Source organism: Odontesthes bonariensis, chromosome 9 (genome assembly GCF_027942865.1).
Source record: "Odontesthes bonariensis isolate fOdoBon6 chromosome 9, fOdoBon6.hap1, whole genome shotgun sequence".
NCBI classification, from domain to species: domain Eukaryota; kingdom Metazoa; phylum Chordata; class Actinopteri; order Atheriniformes; family Atherinopsidae; genus Odontesthes; species Odontesthes bonariensis.
Window position 1 is genome coordinate 35,771,431 of NC_134514.1, and position 26,942 is coordinate 35,798,372.

Consider the following 26,942-nt stretch of genomic DNA (forward strand, 5'->3'; position numbering starts at 1 on the left):
TTTATTCAATCTGAACCAAGCATTACCATTTAAAAGCAAATGGTACCCATTTTTGACATTCCTCACTTTATTCTCACAATGTAAATGTCACTTGCTTCTACCTTAAGGCTTGGGAGGACACGTATGCTAAATGGGAACAGGCCACCAAACAGATACTCAACTTCCCCAAAAACAAGGCAGATGATGGACAGGTAAGCATCCCTTTTTCAGTGTCAAAAATGCCCACCTTCACAAAGAGGAGCAGACGGGTTACTGTAGCCTCTTTCAGGCATTCGCTGCTTTCCATTAAACTGAACATGTTGGTGTCATGTCGGAATGAGCAACATGCTGCTTTTCCATTAAAGCTTGCAGCTGCTATCCTACGAGCTATACCCGGAAACATGAGTATGCTTTCTGTACAGCATATGTCTGAACAACTGGAGTAACATTAATGGATAGACACACATAGTAGCTGTGAATCAAATGGATATATCAGATGCATAATAATGATGATCTTGCAATGATAATAATAAGAATGGTCATAATAAGCTGCTCCAGCTTCTGTTGTCACACACAGCAAACAGCACAAAGGCTGATGTGCTGTTTGTTTCTCCAATTGTTACTGTAAGAGCAATAAAACCATCTAGACTAGGGAACCAATTGTAGTCCTTTATCACACCAGTTGCTCAACAGGCTTATGAATAAGACATTTTTAACAGCTCTCATTCAGAGCTAATTTGTTTTACTCAGTGACAGCTTGTTGAGGTAATGTGCATTGTAATAGAAACCTGCTAATTCAAAAAAACCTCGACTATGTAGGTGATACGGTTTGACAGTATTGGGAGTTACAGACCCCCAAAAGGAATGCTTGCAAGTGAAAGAAAGAGACCGTTACTCTTGGTTTCTGAACTGCCGTTGGAATGATTGAACTCACACACAGATGTACATACTGTATGTGGGCGACTGGGTGTTGTGCCACTGCTGCTCAGTGTCTTCTCTGCAACCCCACAGCAGGAGTGGATCAACATGACGGGCTTCCTGTGTGCTCTGGGTGGTGTGTGTCTTCAGCAGCGCAGCACCCCCGGTCCAGCCACATACAGCCCACCCATGGGCCCTCTGAGTGAGCGTAAACACTCAATGATCTCAGTGGGGCCCTGCGACATGTCCAACGCTATGGCCTCTTCCTGCTCTTCTTCAGCTTCCAGCGAGACCCCCGTGAGCCGCTTCCTGGACCGGCTGCTGGCCCTGCTGGTTTGTGGCCATGACAGGGTCGGCATTCATGTTCGCAACAATGTTAAAGACCTGCTGGGTCTGGAACTCAGCCCCGCACTCTACTCTATGCTCTTCAACAAGCTGAAAAACAGTATTGGCAAATTCTTTGACGCCCAGGGACCGGTAAGTGTAGCGACGTGACCGCTTTTTTTTTTTTTTTTTTTTTTTTTATAACTTATTTTTTTTATTTAATTTTTCTTTCAACAATTACAGTGTTGGGGTACATCGTACATACATAGTTAAACAATCATCCTTATATCAATGTCCTTATTGTCCAGTGGCAATGGTGGTGTCGTCTTCTCGTCCTCTATAGTCGGTCCATTTTTCAAATTTATCCTCAAATTGTGCCTCTTGTAGTCTCAGTTTGTGTGTGATTTTCTCCATTACAAAAATCTCTTCCACAGTGCACATCCACTGCTCCTCGGTCGGTGGGTCTACTTTATACCACATTCTCGTAATTGTTTTTTTACTGGCTGATAACAGCACTTTAACAAGATACTCATCCTCTCTTTGTATTACGTCTTGTGTTCAATTACCCAAGTAGAGTATTTTGCACGTTTTTGGTATCTCATATCCTATTATTTTTTGTAAACCCCTCCATAGTTTGTCCCAGTATCCTTTTAATTTTTGGCAGGACCAGAATATGTGTGTATGGTCAGCATCCATGTGACCACATGCTCTCCAGCATGGTTGTTGAATAGACACCACTCCTTTCCTAATCTTTGGAGTCAATGTGAGAGCTTTTAAAGGCTCCTGTGACTCAGAGTTTAAAGTTTTATTGTGCATAGGTTATCTACAACATTAAAACCACCTACCTAATATTGTGAATTTGCATGTTTATCTAAAAAAAAATGTATATATAATTTTTTCCCCCCAAGATAGCTGTCAGAATGCATGTTTTCGAAGTTTTCCCTCCTCCAGCACACCTGATTCAAATGAATGGCTCCTGATCAGGCCACTGCAGAGCTTGATGACGAGTTGATCATTTGAATCAGATGTGCTGGAGGAGGGACACATCAAAAACATGCGGGGCAGTGGGTCCCGAGGACCGGAATTGAGAAACACAAACGATCCCAACAGGGATATCAGTTATGGAAAATGATGAGTTGCTGCCTTTCAGCTTCTGTCAGGTCACTTACCAAAAAGCCCAAAGTCGTTGTGGCCCAACCCTGGAACTTGTGTCGATCAACAGTTGGTAGAACAGTTGTTTCTTTTGGTTGAAACAGCCCAGTGCTGATACAGCACTTTAAAGTGACCATCCGGGATTTTGGACACAGGACCTCATTTCCAAGTCAGCAAGGGTGTAAGAAATGTGTCCAGGTGTTTTTTTTTACATTCCATGCAGTCCTTGTGAAATCTCGTGTTCCTGTTGCTAAGCTAGCGCAAGTGAACGGCTATGCTCTAGCCTGCCCCGAAAACACTCTAAACCTATTTATTTAACACTGAAAGCAACTCAATTATCATGGCAGGTTATCGATGCAAATATATGTGTTGATGGGGGCGTTTAGGAAGTTAACCAACCTTGCAATTGTGTTTGATCACCATCAATCTCTCTTGCGGCTCCCTGTTGATGACAGTGTGGTTACATCACAACTGAAGACAGCGAGGTAAAATTCCGCTGACCCCGAGAAAATAGTCCCTCAACATTCTAACATCCAGGCAGTGCTAGGTCGGTTTTATTTCAAACCTCATTATATGAAGACAAACATTTACATTCGGAGCCTGGCATAATTACGGTTTTGTTTTGAATGTTGTTTAAACTGGATAAGACTGTTTTTGGGACAGGCTAGAGCATAGCCGTTCACTTTCGCTAGCTTAGCAACAGGGATATGGGATTTCACAAGGACTGCATGGAATGCAAAAAAAACGTTCTGGACACATTTCTTACACCCTGGCTGACTCGGAAATGAGGTCCTGTGTCCAAAATCCCGGATGGTCACTTTAACACTACATGCCACATTCACTCACACGGCACGTTGTAAGTCCAGAGAGCTGCACGCATTCATACACAGATGGATGCGTCTGTAGGCAACGTGGGGTTCAGTGTCTTTCCCGAGCACACTTCGACATATGGCCCGGAGAAGCTGGAGTCGAACCTCAGACCTTCCCATTGGTAGGCGGCGACTCTTCCTCCTGAGGTACAGCCGCTCTGTTTCGGCTTTCAGCGTCAGTCCCCTCAAAGCCAGCATAGTACTCAGCCTTGTTAATGAAACAATCTGGTCATTGTAACATAAAAGTGGCCACGTTTGCTGTTTAAAAAAAATAAATAATAATAAATCTGGGAGAATGCATTTTTGCGTAAAAATACTAAAGCATGCCTACAATCCTCTCTTCTTTTATATTTTTTTTTATTTCACTACAGGTAAACTACAAGAGACAATGTCATGGACCCTTTAGTCAAAGTACATTATTTAGCCTACTGTATATATGTATTATAATGTATACAATTATATTATGTATTTTCTTTTTTGCCTAAACTGTACCATGTTCTTGTGTTTCCAGGTTCCCATCAATGACACTAACACTCAGTTTGTTGAGCAGACCATCGCCATTATGAAAAACCTGTTGGATAACCACACAGATGGCAGCTCTGAGCACCTGGGGCAGGCCAGCATTGAGACCATGATGCTCAACCTGGTCAGGTAAGGCCTGGAAACAAAACACAATGCCATTTTGAATGTAAATGTAAATGATGGATAAATCATTAAAATGCGTAATATACAGTAAAGCCTGAAGTATTTGTGTTTGTCAAAGTTTAAGCTAAAATACACTAATGGGAAAAACTTTTTTCACACAGTCCCTTTTGAAACTGAAACTGAAAATCATTCAGCTGACATTGAATGTTTTTTTTTTTTTTTTTTTTATATGGAGAAAGTGTGAATAGCATTTCCATCAGAAGCTTATATTTGAGAAATAACATCTCTGATGGATTCTTTGCATTTGCCTGCTACAGTTTCTCACATGAAACCACACTAAGTGCAAGACTGATCTGTTTTGCATTATTTCACACGAGACACTTCAGGTGAAGAGGGGAAAAAATGATTATTAATAAGTAACACCATAAAACTTTGACATTTTATTTACTAAATTGTACAAGTTTAATTTGCAAATCGGGTAACGTGTGGCAGTAAACGTGCTAATTTGTTTCCAGAACAGCAATCTCAATGCTTGGTAACATCTTCTTTTCATAAAGTCATATTTTTTTCAACTGTTTAGAATAAAAGATTTTGCTGAACAAATGATACTAATCAAAATACAGGTTGACAGAGACGGTATGTAAATACAGATGAGACCGATGGAGAACATGTTCTGGGTTGTACTGATCCGTGTTTCATCCCTCAGGTATGTGCGCATCCTGGGTAATATGGTCCATGCGATCCAGATCAAAACCAGACTGTGCCAGCTTGTTGAGGTTATGATGGAGAGACGAGACGACCTGTCCTTCTGCCAGGAGATGAAGTTCAGGTCAGTAGCACCAGCAGCTTTTAAGCAGCTGAGTGGCACCACCTCTGGGACAACATTAGGTTCGTCTGTAAATGGGTCGGTCCATTCTTGTGAACATGAAACGTATTGACAACCGTGAAGGATTTTCTTAAAGGCAGAGGCGTACAGCTGCACGGTGGTAATTGTACAGCTCTGAGTTTGAATGTTTCTCTCATACTGTTATTTGCAGGAACAAGATGGTGGAGTACTTGACAGACTGGGTGATGGGAACCTCCAACCAAGCTGCTGATGATGACATCAAGTGCCTGACAAGGTGCTACTTTTTTGCCTGTATTCAGATTAACAGATGTATTGTAGTGAAGGGACTCAACATTTTCTTTTGTGATTTGCAGAGACTTGGATCAGGCGAGTATGGAGGCTGTAGTGTCCCTGTTAGCTGGTCTACCCCTGCAGCCAGAGGAGGGTGATGGAGTAGAACTGATGGAGGCCAAGTCTCAACTCTTCCTCAAGTGAGAACATGCCATAATATGTTTGAGACTAACTTTTCATGCATATAAAATGTGTTGATATGGCTTAACATTAACAATATACTTTACTATTTATTTATGTAACTATTTATTTTCAATTTACTTACTGAAAGAAGTGAAGAAAATTATTGTCTAATCCATTGACATATCACACGAATCAAAACAAGGTGCAAGTTAAGTTCTCTGGTAAGTGAAACGAGGAGAAAAGAAGTAAGGGAAATAAATAACGAGCATTGATTTAGTCAATTGGGTAGAAATCAAATTTGTAGTCTTCATTAACAGCTGAGAGTGTAAAGTGTAAAGAGAGAGGGAGATAACGGGCAGCAAACTGAGCCTGCTGCAACAGGAGTTTGGGTCCATGCACGTGGGGTTCCTACTTCACCAGTTCTCCTCCCCATGGCCAGGCTGTTATAATGTTCCACTTAGGCTTTTCTTGAGAAAAGAGCACTGGGTTGCACTGGGTTTTATGTTGTCACATAATATAAAACCCTATGCAACTGAGATGGTGATAGTAGATATTTGTTCATATCGGGTTTTTTTTTGCACAATTGCAGATTCAGCTACTTTGTGCTGTGAATAGAGCCTTCATTTTGTCCTTGGCATGGTGTAAGCAATGCTGATCAAGAACAAATTCAAATACTGACGGTGTCGTTCTATGGAAAGAAAATCATCATGTACTATTTGCTCAATGAGTAAAATATTTAATTTGGCTTCAATTTTTACATCTGCAAAAGTGTAAATTTTTTTTGTTTTTGTCTTTACATTCAAAATAAAAAGGACTGTCCTGGCACATCTTATGTTATATGGGAATTTAGGTAATGCAGAACAGGATATATGTGTAGAAACATTTCAGCATTTGCCACAGAGCCTTATTCAGTTCAAACCAAGGTCAAATCAAATCTGAAGCATCATAATGTCTTAAACCATGCCTTTCAAACAAAAGCATTGTGTTTGTGCGTTTGTGGTGGTGTGCAGGTACTTCACCCTGTTTATGAACCTGCTAAATGACTGCAGCGAGGTTGAGGATGAGGGCCAGACGGTGGGGGGACGGAAGAGAGGAATGTCTCGACGTCTGGCATCCCTTCGTCACTGCACAGTCTTGGCGATGTCCAATCTGCTTAACGCTAACGTAGACAGCGGCCTCATGCATTCCATTGGTCAGTCAGCTCCTCGTCGCAACACTTACAGACATCATGTTTGCAAAAAATGTTGTTGATCATAGTATCACATCCGTGAGTACCAGCATTGATTACTTCTTTGGCAGGTCTGGGTTATCATAAGGACCTTCAGACTCGAGCAACTTTCATGGAGGTGCTGACCAAGATCCTGCAGCAGGGAACAGAGTTCGACACGCTGGCGGAGACGGTGCTGGCTGACCGCTTTGAGAGGCTCGTGGAGCTGGTCACCATGATGGGAGACCAGGGAGAGCTGCCCATTGCCATGGCACTGGCTAACGTTGTTCCTGGGTCCCAGTGGGTGTGTAGATCACCTTCATTTCAAATGTTTTTGCTAACTTAGTGTTCTTTATGCATACTTGGTAGGGTCTGGGCATAACAAAGCATCTCAAGGTAGAAAACTAAAGTTGTATCCATTTTGACTAGGGCTGGGCAAATTAACTTGTTATTATCGCGTTAACTCGTAAATTATTTAACGCAGATAAATATTTTATTGCGCATTAACGCATTTAAAAATAAATAAATTATTATTATTATTTTTTTTTAAATTCTAATTTCAATTTTTATTTATTTTATTTTATTTTTTAATTAAAAAGAAAAACATTTTGGGGGGCTTTTGTGCCTTTAATGGATAGGAAAGTTCAGAGAGAGAGGAAGCAGGGGGCAGAGAGAGGGGGAACGACATGCAACACAGGGCCGTCCGATGCGGGACTCAAACCGGGGTCAGCTGCAGCGAAGACTATAGCCTCTTGTACATGGGGCGCCTGCTCAACCCACTACGGAACAAACCACCCCTGTTTTATCATTTGTTTTATTATTGTAAAAATCTGTTGCTCACAGGCTTTTATTATTGTAAAAGTCTGTTGCTGTCTGCTGCGGAACCGGAAAAGAAAGTAATCGGCAGATCCACCAAACATGGAGAAGGGTACGGAACTTTTACTCTGCCATTTTCATTTTAAAGTTCTTCCAGACGGCGGAGTCGACAGAACCAAAGTCATCTGTAAACACTGCCAAGTTGAATTGTCTTCTCAGCGTAGTAGTTCCAGTCTAAAATATCACTTAAAGGCAAAACACACAACTGATAGCAGCAAGTCATTCAAGGAAACAGACAGTGGAGCGAGGCTTCTACATAAAAACTACAGAAAGATGCTGATGTTAAAAGTGTGTTTGCACAACAAATGTTATGGCACTTTCATTCATATGGCAGCACATTTAAAATAAAACTAAATGCTAAAAGCTATACACTACTTTTGAATTCATTTTTGGATTTTGCATACAAATGCGATTAAAGGATAAGACCGGTTTTTTGACATTGGGCCCTTGATTTCACATTATAACATGATGTTCTACTCACCCCTGCTTGTTGTTGGTCATTTGGAGCTGTTCCGAAGATATTCGCGAGGCGTCTGGCTGCTCTCTTGAGATATTCGGCCATGAAACGGTTTCCTATGGGCAAGCTTATACAGGTACAAACTATGCTGTTTATAATTTATTAATTACTCTACACCAGCACTGATAACGTGGAGGTGCGTCGCTTACTTAAAAAAATCCGGGTTACTAATTTTGAATTTTAGCCGAATGAATAAATAGGCAGCAGGTCTGTGGGCTGCCTGTGGCAGTAGCACGACGAGGACGTCAGTAACACCCACTTTACGACAAAAAAATCAAAATTACAATAACCCGGATTTTTTTAAGTAAGCGACGCACCTCCACGTTATCAGTGCTGGTGTAGAGTAATTAATAAATTATAAACAGCATAGTTTGTGCCTGTATGAGCTTGCCCATAGGAAACCGTTTCATGGCCGAATATCTCAAGAGAGCAGCCAGACGCCTCGCGAATATCTTCGGAACAGCTCCAAATGACAAACAACAAGCAGGGGTGAGTAGAACATCATGCTATAATGTGAAATCAAGGGCCCAATGTCAAAAAACCGGTCTTATCCTTTAATCGTGATTAATCAGGGAAATCATGCGATTAATTAGATTAAAAATGTTAATCGTTGCCCAGCCCTAATTTTGACTGCTTCATTTCAGACGGTGCAGCTGTATACAGAGGTAGAATGACAACAACAGTATTGTTGTTGAGTAGTACCAACATTTTCCTGATTTCCAGGATGAGCTCGCCCGGGTCCTGGTGACATTGTTCGACTCCCGCCATTTACTCTACCAGCTGCTGTGGAACATGTTTTCCAAAGAGGTGGAGCTGGCCGACTCCATGCAAACTCTCTTCAGAGGGAACAGCCTTGCCAGCAAGATAATGACCTTCTGTTTCAAGGTAGAAAAAACAAAGCACTTCTCTCTTTAGGACATATTGAAATGTATAAGAAAGGCCTATTGCTGGTTTCTATATCCCCAAAAGACACTGTATTTGTATTTTAGACTGTATGTGATGCTTTTTTGTCAGGTATATGGGGCAGCATACCTGCAGAAGCTACTGGAACCCCTGTTAAGGGGAGTTATCACAACCCCTGAACACATCAGTTTTGAGGTGGACCCCACCAGGTAAGTACCCGTATCTGTATCTGGCACAAACTTCATTTAGACTTTCACCTCTCTATACATGACCCAGAATTATATAATGAATCTTCACAGTGAAACATGAAACAATATTTCCATATTATTTATGTTAAATATCTGTGGATTCTGAGACTATTTCTCCTATCAAAATTGGAGTTTTTAGTTGTTAAAGAAGTTAAAGGTGATATTCATCCAGAAGCATTTAAAAAGCCCATGTTTTAGACTAAAATTTAGATAGTTGCTGTGAGGAGGAGGAGACCCGGTTTATTTGTAGTGCCAGAGGAAGATGTGATCACATCAACCGCCAAACCAAATGGTCCACAACTGACTGGTGAAAGTCTTTAACAACGTGGAGTTATGCAACAGCTATTGCACCAAAACTTTTTACAGCTGACATGTTTTTTCTTTTTAAAATTGAATTTGTTTTTTGCTTTTTTGTTTATTTTGTTTTAATGGACACATTAAAACTCGCCATTGTCCACATTTTCTCCTGCCTTGTTGTCTCTTAGTGCGGAACACGAAAATGTTAAAAATGAGTGGGAATGAAGTCATCGCAGGGTATATTCACATGCCTCTTGTTTCCCAGAATAAAAGGCGTTTACAAATATCCCGGGCAGTAAGCTGCAGTAATGATTGTTTTTTAGGTTAGTCCAAATGGTTTTCCTTGTACATGTTAGATTAGAACCGATTTCTCAGTCTTACCCTGAGCAAGAAGAAACATTAGCTAATTAGGTTCACGTCCTGTGTTGTAATGGGTAGCAAACAGACATGCTGTGTCATTGATAAATGACACCTTCCTGATAATCTACAGCTCTGCTTGTTTGTGATACTAAGCACATTTGTGTTGTGTCCTTAATCAATGCAAATTTAGAATGTTCTCTGCAGGACTGAACACTATTTCAAGCATTGTTTGATAATGATGTAGCAGTCCTTATTTTTCTTGATTTGTGCATGGATGTACTCAGTACAGGGTGCAGAGCTTCAAATGGCCTCTTCCACTCTTAAAGCTGCGGTCGACAACTTTTTTTTTAGTCCTATTAGCTTGAACTGTCATGGGATTCTGGAAGTAGAATATTAAATAGGCTGTTTAAGAAAAATAACGAAATCTGTAGCTCCCTCTGAAGCCTGTAATCGTGCTTGCAAAAACCGAGCGCTCCCGGCTGTTTTTAACCAATCAAGTTAGGGTGGAGGAATCCTACCTGTCAATCACAGCTTGTGCACACGCTGCTGAGTGTGAGTCTGCCCCAGCTTGTGTGCGCTCACACTGGTGTGAACTCACGTGCACAACCTCGTCCACAGAGGGGGAGGGGTTTGGAGGGCGATTCGGAGCTTGTTAGAGGTTGGGGGAGGGACCTGAAAGTTGTATCAGTTCGAATTTTCCAACTTTAGACTCTAATTTTGAAAACCTGCCGACTACAGCTTTAACCTTGTAGCACCCAAGCATATGAATAATCATTGAAAATAAATCATTTTGGCTCTTCTTGCATCTTTTTGGGTGGGAATAAACCAATATTTTTGGAATTGGGCTATTTTTGATAATTTCAGGCAATGTTGCATATTTGCAACTGTGGGCTTTCCTGATTAATTTTGTGATAATACAATTTGGAGACCTGAGCTCCCATTACCGCTGTGAAAGGTGGACAAAGCAGACCACACCAAACGAGACCAGAACCAACTAGAACAGACCACCACAAAGCAGAGTGTAATTCACTGAGCCAAGAAAATGATTGCTGTGACAACTGTCGGCACATAAAATGTAATGTAAAAAAATATTACACATGAATGTAAATAAAGTATGTAAATTTAAAAAATCAAATAATGTAATGTAAATAAAAATATAAATAAAAATACAATGTAAATAAATAATGTAAATAAATAAAAAGCTTGTTGCATATCTGCAACTGTGGGTGCTACAAGGTTAATACTGTTGATGTAGTCACAGCTTAAGAATTGAAATCACGCCTTACCTCACAAAGATGCTTGTTGGCTTGCAGGCTGGAACAAGGGGAGAACCTGGAGGAGAACCAGAGGAACCTGCTGCAGATCACTGAGCGCTTCTTCCAGGCCATTATCGGTTCCTCAAGCGAGTTCCCCCCACAGCTGCGCAGCGTCTGCCACTGTCTCTACCAGGTAGGCCACCCCTCCCATCCGTCTCATCTCACCATGTCCCCCAGCCACTCACCCAGCCTCCTGGCCCTTACCTGTGCGTGCGCGCGCGTGTGCACTCAATGTCAAATAAACATTTCAAGCTCCTGCCTCTTCACTCTAAGGCTTCCTGTTGCTCTCCAGCTCAATGCTTTGTTTACCACAGGCATCAATGCACTGCTCTCCATACAATTCAGCAATGTTCATTCTGCTGGACCAATGTATCAAGACCTGTTTGTTCAATTTCCCATCCCAAAGTTTCTACCGCTCGATGTTAACATCCCAGATTTGAAAAAAAATCCTCTTAAAGTCTGATTGGACATTAGTAGCTAACACTTGAATTGGAGCCTGTTTTCCTAGCTTTTGCCATCTTAACACTGATCCGTCTGCACCTCGTGAAAAGTGCAACTTCCAGTCAAGTCAATCATTGATGCATTAGAAGCAGTGGCGTCACAATTATGAATAATAACTAGAATTAGCTTACATGCTTTTCAAGTAACGGGTTGGTCATTAAATCTGACACAGTGTGTCAGTAAATCTAAATAAAATTGTCATTGTTTCTTCATTTCTGTGCTATAAGAGAAGATCAGCCACAGATAACATTTAAGACAATGAGATTATTATAGTTTTCTGTTGCATAAGCTTTTAATTACACAATGTAATTTTCTATAATGCAGTTGATTAACCTGGTACAGAAGTATTACTGTAGTAGAATAAGAAACAATGAATCCTGAGTTTACAAGGTTCGTGTGTTTGACTGGATTTAATGAGTCGGTACACAAAAATGCATCTGCTTGAAGAATTTCATCTCTTCCATTATCTGTTTGTAAACCGTACTTCAGCTTTTTCAGTGTTTTTTTTGTTTGTTTTTTTTCTTCTTACTTCTGCCTATTAGGCTCCTATCTTGAAATAAATAGTTCAAATTAAAAGATGTTAATGATGAATTTAACACTGGGGAAGATGGAAAAGGACTCTTTCTTCACCACAACACAACTGTTTAATAAGCTTTCAATCCAATCACTTGAACATTTACCACTCCACCTTTTCAGTTCACGTTCATTTTTGTCACTCCATTTATTGATCAAATGCATTTCCTTTACCTTTTTTTTTTTTGTTGTCATATCATTTTGTTACTTTGACCCATCATATGGTCTTACCAGCTGGGAGACCCTACTTACCCTTGATGGCAAAAACTAGAAAAATCAGGCTGTGGCTGAGAGAAAAAAAAGGTTTTATTGTGCAACGGTCTCCCTGAACACACTGCAATCATTCCCTTTGACAGACTTGATGATAAATGGTCCACACTTGTATCGCTATTATAAAACCTTTGCTTGGTTCTTCTAGGCGCTTAACAATTAATTTCACATTCAACATTTCTTTTGCCGATCTCTCAAAGGCACACACTCACACAAATGAGCACATTGGGGGCAATGTGGGGCTCACCGTCTTGCCCAAGGACTTTGACAAATTTATGGGCTTCAGATTGGTCCACTGGCCTTCTGAATGATAGAACACCTGAGACATGGCTACCCATAAAGCTGTGAATGATAAAATATTCCAACTGTGATCACACCTAATCCTGTTCTTTGTCATGAGGTAAGCTAAGACTACGATCATTTTTTGGGATCAAATCGTTGAAATGGAAAAACATCTCACAATGCATATCTTCCTGTCTGCCATATTTTCGATACGGCAGACAAGATCTCACGTACTGCTACAAAAATATTTTCCCCATTTTCTGGGCCTGCATTTTTCAAATTATTCCTACGGCTATTTTGGCTGAAACAGTGAAGGATATGATAGAACAAGATGGGAGGGATGAGTGATGACATTTGCCAAAAGCCTGCATTTAGATCTGGATTAGTGGAATTATAGTGGTACCACAACCCAAGTGCCACCAGGGGGCCCCCTGATAAAATATTCTGAATCATATCAGCAGCACACATGAATGATGAATGGAGTCTACGAGTAGACAAAAAGCACGAGGTGTTGTGTTTGAGCCGTGAGGAACATCAGAAGTTAGTCGTAACAGAAACTACTGAAGCAACTGGCCACAGTTTCATCCAGAACGGTTAGAATGGTCCACAACATTACCTTATGTCTGCATATTCTGCAGAGGAAGCAACTCGACTTCTGTTTGGTTCTTCAAGACATTTCATTTCTCATCTGAAAAGGCTTCCTCAGTTCTAACCGACTGCTGGGATGTTCCAAGCATGGAAACTCTGTTGGGATCATTCACACCTTCAATGCTGACAAGGTCACACCCACCACACCATCCTGTGGGTCATTAAGAGTCTTTTATCCCTTTTTAAACAAATCGCTTCCAGTGCTGAAGGCTGGTCCTGGAACCAGTTCCGAGTTTGTTAATGCAGAGAACTGGTTTGGTTTTCCATATAGTCCAGGCAAAGTAGCATTTTACGACGGACTAATTGTAAAAGAAGTTTTTTCAGCTTATATCATTTCTATGAGGTGTCCAGAACAACATACTAAAAGTCCTAAGACATCCTAGTTGGGGAAATATGTTATATTCTCATGAATCTGAGATGTATGCCAATACGGCCAGGCAACAATACACCTCAATGGGGCTATTTTTTTTCCTTTACTCCTATCAAAATGAAACTTTACAGAATGAAAGTACCCACGAACAGTAAAATTTTTTGTATTACAAGTTTCTTTGAAAATAAATTGTAATATGCAAATGAGCTATACACTAATCGAATATGCCCAAAATACATCCAAATAGGCCTAATTTTTTCTTTTACTCCTACCACAATAAAAGTTCACACAATGAAAGTGTACATGAAAAGTAAAACATTTTGTATTAGAAGTTTCTTTGAAAATGAATTTGAATATGCACATGAGCTCCACCCTTACACTAATTTGCACAGGCAGAAACACCATTCATGTATGACAAATACATCGGCCCAATCTTCATCCAATCATCCTACTGCCAATGGGTGATGGCAATGCTGCTCTTAGACTTGCCTCTAACCTGAAAACTGCCTGGCTTGGTAGTACCTGCCAGGGGTATAACCCCCGCCAGTATAGTCTTCAGTGTCACGGAGGCACACAAGCCTCCCCACCACAACAAGGTAGCAACAACAGGGGAGGGTTTTTTTGTGTCTTTAATTTAATAAAAATTTTTTTTTTTTGGTTTTTCTAGATTTTTTTTATTTACTTATTTTTTATTAGTTTTTTTCTTATTCATCTGATAAATCATGGAACTGTGAGTTTGTGCAGCTAGTACCACGACATTCTCCGCAAATGGCAGTGCAAGGGAGTCCATGTCTTCTGCATGTGCATTTCTTTGTGCTGCAGTCTTTCCTGCAACTACAGTGGACTACATCGAGTATCTCTGGTGGTGCCGCAGGCTGATCTGTCATTATTGGCGAAAATCTCCCATCCAAAACATACCACCCCCAGTCTTTTGGGTCCATATGTTCACTTTCCCCTTTCCACTCCATTATCTGGTAAAAGACCCGAAGACTGTGGAACTTTGCAGCTGTTGATGTTGGAGGGAGAGTTTGAGGTTCCACTGGAGACGAGTTCTGAGTGGCTTTCTCACAGAATCGCCTGTATCTCAGCATATCCAGTGATTCATCTTTTTCGCCCCCATACAGTGATACCAGAACTTTCTCACCTGCTGCAATAATGATGCCTTTTCCCACATGTTCCTGTGACTGGCTGAACACCTTAGCTTGTTCAAGAAAGCTAGTGTCATTCTTGACTTTTTTCAGTGCCATTCCCTTTCCTATGCCAAAAAGACGAGATGTAGAATCACAGCCTAAAATGGCATGGATAAAGAGGAGATTGTCACACACCTTGGGACCAAGTAACTCCTTCATTTGCTTTATGCACCATATCCGTCTTGTTTTTGTTGCTTTCTTTGGTTCTGGTGCCAGAAACAGCTCCTGTGCATTCAGATCAGCATGATGCAACAAGAGTACTAACAAGTCTGTGTCATCACCTACTAAGACTGTGTCTTTTGTTCTGGCAGAGGCAATGGCTGTTTGAACAATGAGCACATCTGCGTCATGCTTTGCATGGTCTGTGATACATCCAGCCCTCTCAAGTTTTTCACTGAGATAAACCAAGAACCGTTGTTTGTTTTCCTTATTGTTAAGGAACTGGTCCTTTTTGGATTGGATGATCATGTCACCAGAGAAGTGTACAGTTACACCAGGAGTAACACCTGTTCGGCGCAGTTGAGTGGCATTTTTTATTGTTGGTTCTTCTTTGTAGCCATCAAAGACTATGACAGTAGCCGTACCATATTTCTGTGTGACATATCTGACGTAAATTTGTTGCCAAATGTTGCCATTTGTCAAAAGAGCGGGAAAGCTGAGTTCTCAGTGGGGTCCCACTCCCAAGTTGTATCATGTGCATACATGATACGGGCATATTCGATTAGTGTATAGCTCATTTGCATATTACAATTTATTTTCAAAGAAACTTGTAATACAAAAAATGTTACTGTTCATGGGTACTTTCATTGTGTAAAGTTTCATTTTGATAGGAGTAAGGGGAAAAAATAACCCCATTGGGGTGTATTGTTGCTTGGCCCTACTGGCACACATCTCGGATTGATGAAAATTTAACATATTTCCTCAACTGGGATTTCTTAGGACTTTTAGTATGTTGTTCTGGACACCCCATAGAAATGATTTATGCTGAAAAAAATCTTTTACAATTAGTTCCATTTTTGACTCAAAAATTAGTTACTTTGCCTGGACTAATAGCCTGAGAGCCACAACAACAGGAAAAATGAGGGTAAAACTGGACTTATCTTCTTAGACTCCTTACAAGCACTGCAGCTCAGTTTTCTAATGACGGCTGTCTAAACCTTTTTGCTCTCCTTATTGTAATTCTTTTTATTACACACTGACCAAAGCAAGTACAATCAACACCTACAGCTGTCGAAACCAAATTCAACTACTCACCTATTAATGCTCTTGGTAATTGATTGAAATGTTTTCTCTATTTCATTAACGAGGGTTCTGACAACCCTTTTTAGTTCAACTTTTAGCACCACAAATTGCCACTTTTATCTATCCCAGCAGATGTCTGTTGCATCACTTCAGATTAGCCAGCAGCTGTGCATAATCTTTGATGTGGGCTGTTCTATGAACATTTTTATGTGGTGGGTTTGTTGCTGCAAACAAATATGTACTCCCATTTAGTTGACATCAGTTGCATGGGTGGTCTCAGAATGTGTCCTGGGGACTGTTCTGTTCAGATTACTAAACAAATGTTTAGCCCTAAATGTGGCCTGAGTATTTGAGTGTGAAGGAGTCCTAAGCCCGTACCTTTTGCAGTCACGCATGTATTTAGCACTCTGTGTGTTATTGGCTCAGTGAGGACTCATCTTATTACTAAATATCAGCAGGCATTATAGCTGTGTTGCAGGAGCTCGGACTAAAGACAGAGCAAGCAGATTAGATCCATTCTGCTCTGTCTATGTGTGACAGACATACAGGTTCACAATTCATAAAGGAACCATCACAAATATCTATTCCTTTGGTTTGTGTTGACATAATAATTTGTCTTTTAGGTTGTAAACACGGTGAAACGATTAGTAAATAGGGATTTATGCCTCTGATTTACTGTTTTGTTGATCAAATAGAAGACCAGGCTATCATTTAGGGGGGGGCCCTCCTGCCACTGTCTTAGAAATAATCATCAAAAAGGATTCATAAATTAAATGGGTAAATTATAAAGCAAAATTACCAGTGAGATCAAACAAAATCTGCTCTCGTGGGGGGCAATGAACGAGATCCAGTTGTTCCAGATTTGGTCAAATTTGTTCTTTTGAAGTCTTATTTGGCAGGTCAATTTTTCCATTCTATCGAGATGACTTTTAAGGATGCACTTTGAACTTTTACTGACACACGGACCCCAGCAAACGCATGTATCAAATGCCTGTCCCCAAGTCCAGCCATGGATTAGGTGTGATTGCAGCACAGTTTGATGACAAACCTGGTGGCCTACATCATCATGTGTAACAAACAAATATACCGTGATCTAGTCTCAATATACATTGGTTTCCCCCAAACTCTCAATTTGACTTTCTTGTGTTTTGCACCGCTCTGCTTCCACGTCTGCCGCCTCCACCATCGCACTCTCACCTGAATGGAAAGGGAGCTCTTTAGGGTGTGTTCTTCTCACACTTGTTGATCGAGTGTTTCAGACAGTACTAACTTAGCACAGTTCATACTTGCAGCAGTGATGAGTGGTACCTGTTTTTATGGCAAACTAACGCAGATACACACATGCATACATACACTCACTCAATCACAGTTTGCTGATATTAAGGCACATAAGTGCATGCTTGGAAATGCTTCGAGTCCCCCAATCAATGATGACCGCTGATTTATTTATTTATTTATTTTTCTTTTTTTTTTTTGGTGGTTAACTAAGTTTGAATGTATGTACACGACAAGTGCTTAAGGCTGTGATACCTGTGTGTGTTTGTATGTGTATGTAGCTGGTGCTGTGACCATGATTGTGCTCATCTCTGTTCTGTAGGCTACTTGTCACTCTCTACTGAATAAAGCAACAGTAAAAGAAAAAAAGGAAAACAAAAAAGCAGTAAGTTTGGAGAATCTATTTTCCTTCAGACACTTTCCCCCTAAGCAAAAAATAAAAATAAAAAAGCTTTTTGCATTTTTTTTTTTTTTTTTTAATCCATTTTGGTTTTTCTTTTGGTTCTTCATTTTTCTTTTTCTTTTCATAGTTTGTGTTTTTTGGAATTGTTTTACTTTCCACATAATCCACATTGTGTACAACCCTCTCTTAAAATCACTGTACTAATATCAGCTTTATTTGATGTACTTTCGATTAACAGTTCCTGGGGAATAGCAGCATTCTCTATTCTCTCTCTTTCTGGACTCTGTTGGCACTCCAGGAGACGTTTTTCAGAACATTTCATCTGCACTTCTATCATGTTGGTCCATCCAATGATTTGTCTTGATTTACCCTCAGGCTCATATACACGGCTGTGTGCCTCACCGGCCTTAGCGCACACAGCTTTTAAAGGAATAAATCATTTTTAGATGAAATATTCTGATAAATGGCTCTCCCTCTGGAATGCATGGGATTCCTCAGCTTTATGGTGCAGGGCTCCAGACTGAAAACACTGCAACTAAATTTTATACATAGGTGCACCAGTGGAATTTGGAAATATGCCTCAGTTACTTATTGATTTATTTTTCAAATCAACATCATATATTCAATAAAACACAAGGGTTTGAATTTGTGTGTGTTTGAGCATGTCTGTTTGCATGTGAGATGGAATGCATTCTGACATCACTGCCATGAGGAAATTCTGTGCAGATTGTCCTCTCCCTGTGTAGTCCAGAAGTGCTCTGGCTCCCGTTGGGCTCATTCAAACACCGATTTCTGAGGCATTAGCAGGTGAGCTTGTATTGGAAAAAGGCTAATGGCTAAATAGTGCAAAGGCTAAATGAACTAATAAATCTGCAGAAGACGCTGAGATAACTTTGGATTTGAGGTCAATTACACCACTGAAGTAGAGGGCCAAATAATTAAACTCATGGGTCATGACCCACCCAACCCAGTTTTAGTTCCTATAGAAACAACACAGTCTGCGAATTCGAAGTGCCACCAACATGCCGGTGAGTAAACTAATAATGAATAGAACATTTCCAGAATTGCTGAACCAGGCTGTTGTGTTTTAAGGTGATGAATGAAAGCAACTTTTGCTTGGATTTGGAGTGTGTATTGAAAAAGCCCTGTCTAACTTTCTGATGTTATTTTTTTTTTTTTTTTTTTACTTTGAAGAAAACCGATATGTTTTCTCGTGTTTTCAAAGCGGTAGAAAAAGTTAGTCTGGAGCCCTGTGCTGTCCTTTTTCCAGCATTTCTGAATGTAAGTGTATGGTTTTCTGCATTTACATTGATTCCCTGTGTCCTCTGTCAGGGCCGTGTCTCTCACATGCACATCACCCTCATGGGCTACTTTGAAGGCATCAGACATTCGATTTTTGCTCTGAGAAAATTCGATTGGGATATTATGTTTTTGACTTATCTCCTCAAAGTTCCCTGAGCCAAAGGAATGATGAAATGATTACTTTATCTATGTATGAGCATTGGTGATGTGTGATCAAATACAACATTAGTTCCTAAAAATTGTAAACTTTAGTTTTTGTGTAAACTGTAAACAAACAAACAAAAAACAGCAAATGTGATGCTTTGCCAGAATAATTATGATTATCAAAATTGCAAATGTTGAAACTGTGATATTTTCTTTTTTGAAAATATGTTCTCATTTTGTATTTGAGGGGCAGCCTCGTCGTCTGTGTTCCCTTTTCATAGATCATTTAAAGACTCATGAGATACCATCTCAACTGTCATGTTTCACCAATATTTTAAGTCTGGATTTATTCATGATCCGGCATCTCTGAGCTATCGCCAAACTGTTTTAACTTAAATATTGAGATTACCAGCGAGTGATAAATGCCATATTTGGTGTCTTGAATCAAGTGTGCATCTCTTTTCATCTTTTGTTTTTGAGTAGAACAGAATTATTAATTTTATCTCATATAGCACGATTTCTAAATAAAAATGATCTCAGGGCACTTTATAGCGAAAGTAAAGAAATTCTATTCAAGTTCATTTATCATCCACTGAAATCCAATTCATGGAATCGTAAGTCAATCAAATTTATTCCAATTAGTAGATAAAAACAGAATAAAATAGAGTACTTTTTTTTTTTTTATATAAATATTGTTGAAGAATGAACAGTTAAATAAATTAATAGACTTATTGCACTGAATTATTTGTCTGAGGACACTGTTGTTTCATCACGTTGCTGTTCAGCTTTTGCAACACTTCTCTTAAGCTCCAGGGGCTCCAAAGAGCCAATAAAGTAACAATTTATGTCTAAAGAATTTTTTTACACGCTGAAACAGCTGATTGAGCCCAATTAATTCCTGGAATAAGATCCCAAAACTGATAAGTGGCAAACTGTATATACTATGTACTGCAGAATGTGGGCAGGAGTAAAGCTTAGAGAAAGACTGAAGAGGTTAAAAATATTTGTTCTGTTGATCACTATGGGGAACGTAAGATCACTGGCAGATGAAATTAACAATTTTGCTAACGAGTACACATTAAAAATATTGAAAATGGAATACTAAGTGTTTCACGAAACATACACTATATTGCCAAAAGTATTGTCTCATCTGCCTTTACACACGTATGAATTTAAGTGACGTCCCAGTCTTAATCCAGAGAGTTTAATATGACATCGGCCCACCCTTTGCAGCTATAACAGCTTCAACTCTTCTGGGCAAGCTTTCCACAAGGTTTAGGAGTGTGTTTGTGGGAATTTTTGACCATTCTTCCAGAAGTACATTTATGAGGTCAGACACTGATGTTGGACAGAAGGCCTGGCTCGCAGTCTCCGCTCTAATTTATCCCAAAGGTGTTCTATCAGGTTGAGGTCAGGACTCTGTGCAGGCCAGTCAAGTTCTTCCACACCAAACTGGCTCATCCATATCTTATGGACCTTGCTTTGTGCACTGGTGTGCAGTCATGTTGGAACAGGAAGGGGCCATCCACAAAGTTGGGAGCATGAAATTGTCCAAAATCTCTTGGTATGCTGAAGCATTCAGAGTTCCTTTCACTGGAACTAAGGGGCCAAGCCCAGCTCCTGGAAAACAACCCCACACCATAATCCCCCCTCCACAAAACTTTACATTTGGCACAATGCAGTCAGACAAGTACCGTTCCCCTGGCAACCACCAAACCCAGACTCCTCCATCAGATTACCAGATGGAGAAGCGTGATTGGTCACTCCAGAGAACGCGTCTCCACTGCTCTAGAGTCCAGTGGCGGCGTGTTCCGATGCAGCTGCTCGCCATGGAAACCCATTCCATGAAGCTCTCTACACACTGTTCCTGAGCTAATCTGAAGGCCACATGAAGTTTGGAGGTCTGTAGCGATTGGCTCTACAGAAAGTTGGCGACCTCTGCGCACTATGAGTCTCAGCATCCTCTGACCCGCTCTGTCATTTTACCTGGCCGACCACTTTGTGGCTGAGTTGCTGTCATTCCCAACCACTTCCACTTTGTTATAACACCACTGACAGCTGACTGGAATATTTAGTAGTCAGGAAATTTCACTACTGGACTTGTTGCACAGGTGGCATCCTATCATGATACCACGCTGGAATTCACTGAGCTCCTGAGAGCGAAACGTTCTTTCACAGATGTTTGTAGAAGCAGTCTGCTTGCATAGGTGTTTGAATTCATACACCTGTGGCCATGGAAGTGTTTGGATCGCCTGAAATGAATTATTTGGATGAGTGAGTAAAAACTTTTGGCAGTATAGTGTAACTGCAGGAATATATTTTGTACTCCCTCACCCCCCTAGCCAGCTTTCCAACTATATGGGTGGAAAGAGACAGCAGGCAGAGTGGTAAAAGTAAATTAGCTGATGTGCTTGTTTAAAGGAACCTCAACTCACAAGATCTACAGGCTTACTTTTTCCTACTAAAATGATCTGACTATTGGATTAGTAGTTTTTTAGCGTTTCTGTTCCCACTATACAACTCAGACTCCCAGTACAGCTGACTCCTGTCATCTGCAGAAATACTCAGTTGTCAGTGAGGGACAGGAGGCTGAGTACAGAACTATGTTCTGTTCCGGATTAATAGCTGGTTTGAAATGGGGCCTCTTTGACACAGCAAGCTATATTAGACAAGCGGAAGCCGACCCAATTTCTGGCAACTAAATATATTATTAGACTGGCAAGAAGTGGAGAAGAGGCCTTGGATTACTTTAGTGAGGAGTGAAGTTGAAATGCAGCACCACAGATGTTGGAGGGGCTGCACACCACCTCAGAGTCAGATTTATATTCTGTTATGTGGATTCATTCGCCAGGTTAGTGATCTCAAACCCCAGTCCTGGTACTCCACGTATATGCAGACGACTGACTGAGTTCCACACCAAGGATACATTTTGTAAGAAACTGAACATTAATGCAGATATGAAAGGGCTACAAACCCTTTAAGGAACTCAGAAGTTGGAGAAGTAACTAGGATCAACTTACATTCAGTGGATGGATTTTTGTGGCAGGACATTTGAGTATAAGTTGCATCATTTAATGTTGACCCAGTCCACAGCTGGAAGGTGATCAAATATCTGCACTGTGTGTGATTTCATGTCTACGTGTTTTGGTCGGGACAAAGAGGTCCACTGTGTTTGTCCTTTCAGTATGGCCCATTTGAGATGTGTGTCTGAGATCTGTTAATTAGCATAATCATACATTTTTCTGTAAGGTGCCTAACCCGGAATTCAGATTTCTTTTTTTCTTGGCTGACTCAGATTTATTTCTGCTTTTCTTCCGATGCCTGCTTGTCTCCCTATGTCAAGTTCATGAGAAAAGGTGTTGAAATAGTTTAAAAAAAATTCCGTTGGCACTTGAGATGGGTTTGGGGGCGATGGAGGGTTTTGTGTAAGAACCTTGCCCGAATACATCCAAAATGTTTGTATCAACCCCTAACTGTTAAAAAACTGGGATGCACATTTCTGACAGGTGTTGTAGACTTGAAGTGGATGTTTACAAAAACAGATCTTTTCCATTTCTCTCTCATATTCCTCATAGATCACTTAAACTAAGCTAACTGATTGTTGGCTGACTGTTTGGATGTACAGACCATTCAGATGTTTAACGTATTACAATTTCTTTTAAGTTGTTGGGATTCACTTTTTTTATGGATGATTCTATTCTTACTTAAACAAATGATGGCCAATAGTACAATATAGAAAAGCTCCTGGAATGAACTGCAATAACCTTTTAGGGGCCTCCATGTGCCAAATCCACTGTCGCTTCTTCGCAAATTTATAGAAACAAAGAGTAATTAGATGTAATAATGATAAGTCTTAAAGGTTTGATCTGTTTAGGTCTGACTGAAAGTATAATCATTAATATGATGGATTTCTTTTGCACCTAACATCATCTATCACACAAATAAAGTGATGGAAATTCCTTAACTTAAACATGTTCCACACATTACTCCTCGTCTCTGATGGCATAACATTGTATCTCCACTTGAATCTGTCAAATGCAGCCCTGCTTTGCTTCAAAGCAAGATGTCATGCTCAAATAGCAGTTTTCTTATGGTTGGTTCCCTCTCCGTGCACCCATCCACTGCTACTCATTACAGCTCATCTCTACATCTGTCACACAACGCCCCCATTTTTCTGTGTGCTCACATCCAGTCTGTTATCTTAGTCCAACATAGAGGTGACGGTTCCTTGCTTTATCTTGCTTTACCTCTTACCTCTTTTTTTTTTTTTTTTTTTTTTTTAGCTGTATGGGGTAGAAGCCATTCTCAATGATCAGGGATCGTTTCCAAGTCTCTTCTTCGTATATTTCCTTCACTGTTCCACCTCCTGAACTTGTCATCTTACACCAGCCATGGCTCAGCCCTCTTTGCTCTGCTACACATAGTGATATGTGTATATTTTGTTACTCTCATCATTGCTTCCTTTGCTCTGCGATATGCTGAAATCCATTCTCAATATTTTTTTTTCTTTCCTTTGCTTGAATTTGGTCCTCCTCACACCTTTCCTTCCTCTTCCATCTGTTCTACTTTTCCCATTTGTTTTCCCCCTCTGTCTTCCTCTACTCCCCAAATCCTTCTCTATACAGGTGGTGAGTCAGCGGTTTCCACAGAACAGCATAGGTGCGGTGGGCAGTGCCATGTTTCTACGCTTCGTCAACCCTGCTATTGTGTCTCCCTATGAGGCGGGTATCTTGGACAAAAAACCCCAGCCCAGAATAGAAAGAGGTCTCAAACTTATGTCTAAGGTAAGGCTGGTGAATATGTTGACTCTGTTTGGAGGCTGATTAAAAACATTTTATAGAGAAAGTCCTTTCAATTAGTTAATTGTTGCGGCTCACAGAGCAGCCAAGCAAAAGGACATGCTGGGCAATGAGAAGAGGGTTTATGAAGTGGAATAAAAACATGTCTTAGCTGCAGTTAAATCTGCTTTCATTGAGTTATGATGTAACTAAGTACTGCACTGTAGTGTTGGTTTACCTGGTGTTCTCATCAGACTCTGTTACCGTTTCTTTATGAAAATCCATAACTGATATGACTAAAAAAAACTGTATTGACTTAAAATAGCATGATCCTAATAGCTTTTAGTCCTAGCAACATTTTTCGGGGACTAAAGAAGTTGGCACAGACTGAGGTTGTCTGAGGACTGGGGCTGAGCTGTAGTTGACCATTCACAGCAGATTCACAGCAGATTTAGCAAGGTGGCCCATTCCAATCAAATTCTCAAAGATCAAGTTGTCTTCTTTGTGTCCCAGTTTGAATTTTGTGTCTACAATCAGTCAGAGAAATTGCTCACATGAAGATTTTACAAGCTGTCAGATTGTACTTTACTGGACCCTGCAGTAGAAACAGGAAGTCGGGGGCCGAGACCCCAAAATGGTTCTTAGTCAACTGAGTAAAATCTTGCCATCTCCTCGTCTGAACTTTGTAAATGATCCCACACAACACAACATAACAACAGGCATTGGTTCTGCAGCTCCATGTCAGTACTGGGATGATCAAACACTAACTTGGTAGTTCTCAGACATATTGATTTTTGGACATCTTGTCACAGAGCTGTTCATGAAAGGCATTCTGCTACCCCAGAAACAGCCATGGTTTAGTGAAGTAGTTGCTTTTTTTAAAACTTTTTTTTTTAGTGATTGGAAGATTAGTGTAAATGTGTAAATCAGTTCAAAGCCAAATTTAATCTGAAGAGAAATCCTACAATTTAAAGTGTTAACTAAAAGATTATTTTTGTTTCAGATTCTGCAGAGTATTGCAAACCATGTCCTATTTACAAAGGAGGAACATATGAGGCCTTTTAATGACTTTGTTAAAAGCAACTTTGATTCAGCGAGGAGGTAAGACATTTTGAGTATTCCCCATCAGTTTGTCAACTTGACCAGAACAAAACTCTTGTTTTTTTTTTTATGAAAAAAACCCACCAATATTTATCACAGCAATTGATTTAGATTTACTACATTAAGTTTTGCACAAAACATCATTTCCTGACTTCAAAGAATATGCAATCTCATAAATTGTTAGAACTAAGTCAGAACACCACTTCATATTTCAGTCTTAAACTTGCAGCTTCCCACACAACCAGTGTACAGAATTGAAATCCACAGTGTAGCCTGAAGTTGGCATGAATTGGAAATCGTTGTTCTGTCAAAGTCGCAGGTTCACTTCAAACATATCAAAATTCTGCAAAGACTGAGATGCCTGGTGTAGCGTCCTTTCCACTCTGCCACAGGTTTTTCTTGGACATAGCATCTGACTCTCCACCCAGTGACTCCGTCAACCACAGTTTGTCCTTCATCAGTGACGGTAATGTGTTGGCCCTCCACCGCCTGCTGTGGAACAACCAGGAGAGAATTGGCCAGTACCTCTCCAGTAACAGGTCAGAACTACCCACTTGTGTTCCTAATTATCTTTTTCTTTTTCTTTTTCTAATGAAAGATATTAATTCTAAGAAATATTCCAGAGACCATAAGGCTGTAGGCAGGCGGCCTTTTGACAAGATGGCAACCCTGCTGGCATACCTGGGACCCCCAGAACACAAACCTGTGGCTGACACCCACTGGTCCAGTCTCAATCTGACCAGCTCAAAGTTTGAGGAGTTCATGACCAGGTAGGATTGCTACCAACTGGTAATATCATATGTCTGTTACCTCACCAAATTTGTCTGCTTAAGTACTTCACATAATATTCATGGTTTTTTTTCGGTTTGTTTCTTTTAAGTTTAAAAAGAGGCAGTCGTATGTTCACAACATTCCTGAGACTAATTTCCCCACAAGCAAATGTGTATTGATGGCAAATGTGCACCCTGCCATAACAACTCAAGTACTTCATGCAGATATATACTAATAAAGTTTTACATTTCAAAACGGAGCTGAATGTTTTGCACAATTCACCACTTTTCACAGAGCTCCAGACTAACTTTTTCCATTTGTAGCACCTCTCGTTCTTAACTGAAAATTGTAGGAACCCCTTTCCCAAGTTTTTTTGGAGCTACACTTAAATCGACTTCAGTACAACACTTTTCCATCTTATTTGTAACACTGGAGTTGCCTTGGTACCAACTTTAAGAAGTACCAAACCCTGATTTTACTTTAAAGGGATAGTTCGCCTCCTTTGACATGAAGCTGTATGACATCCCATACTAGCAATATCAATACCCCCCGCTGCGTCCTGTGAGCCGAGTTCCAGCCTCGTTTTGGCGTTGAGGAATTCTGCACAGTTTCAGACTGCGAATATTGTTGTGTTTATTTTAAAACGAAATACAGTGTTACAGAGCGAAATACAGGCTAACGGGGTGAAATACAATCTTACAGGGCAAAACACAGGTGAATTTGGGCGATTTTGAATTATTTTTCCGTCTGAAAGTTACAATTCCGTTTCAAAGGGTACATTCCGTGATTTCCGTCCGTTTTCCGTTATCGCGGAAAATCGTTGGCTCTACGCATGCAAAGAGATACTGTAGCCTACAACTGTATGATAAACGCAAATGTGCACCCGTCTAGCTCTGAGGCTAACGTTAAAGATGTGTCCCGATTAGCTCCACACTAACACCACTGAACGAACATGTGCATGTGCCGTAGGCATCTGTTTAGATTATTGACACGTTATTAAAAAGTTAGACAGACGGATCATTGCATTCTGCTTCAACTCGATGTCCCCACACCATGCATTTATTTATGCAGTTGAGCTGAAACGTTAACTTACCTTGCATTGGCTATACAGTTGTGGGTGATGATCACGGAGATGAGCAAGGAGATTTGACGTATTGCCACCTTTAGTGTTCTGCAGACAG

At 40.3% G+C, this 26,942-nt stretch overlaps 1 protein-coding gene across 5 annotated transcripts in view; it reads left to right on the top strand.

The window, feature by feature from the left end:
- The window catches only part of nf1a (neurofibromin 1a), a 130,033-nt gene that overhangs the window by 42,215 nt on the left and 60,876 nt on the right, over positions 1-26,942 (top strand). For 2 of the 5 annotated variants that reach the window (XR_012770315.1, XM_075474156.1), the window contains exons 19-34: positions 108-191; positions 991-1,374; positions 3,754-3,893; positions 4,594-4,716; positions 4,925-5,008; positions 5,088-5,204; positions 6,198-6,379; positions 6,487-6,698; positions 8,511-8,672; positions 8,802-8,899; positions 10,909-11,044; positions 17,585-17,647; positions 23,737-23,895; positions 24,893-24,990; positions 25,383-25,529; positions 25,614-25,760. Coding sequence is in view for 4 of the 5 variants with exons in the window: in XM_075474156.1 (XP_075330271.1) it covers positions 108-191; positions 991-1,374; positions 3,754-3,893; positions 4,594-4,716; positions 4,925-5,008; positions 5,088-5,204; positions 6,198-6,379; positions 6,487-6,698; positions 8,511-8,672; positions 8,802-8,899; positions 10,909-11,044; positions 17,585-17,647; positions 23,737-23,895; positions 24,893-24,990; positions 25,383-25,529; positions 25,614-25,760 (2,336 nt within the window). In the remaining variant the exon portion in view is untranslated. Of the gene's footprint in view, positions 1-107; positions 192-990; positions 1,375-3,753; positions 3,894-4,593; positions 4,717-4,924; positions 5,009-5,087; positions 5,205-6,197; positions 6,380-6,486; positions 6,699-8,510; positions 8,673-8,801; positions 8,900-10,908; positions 11,045-17,584; positions 17,648-17,792; positions 20,131-23,736; positions 23,896-24,892; positions 24,991-25,382; positions 25,530-25,613; positions 25,761-26,942 lie in introns of those variants that run through there. The other 3 variants (XM_075474157.1, XM_075474158.1, XM_075474159.1) reach the window with 3 other exon arrangements.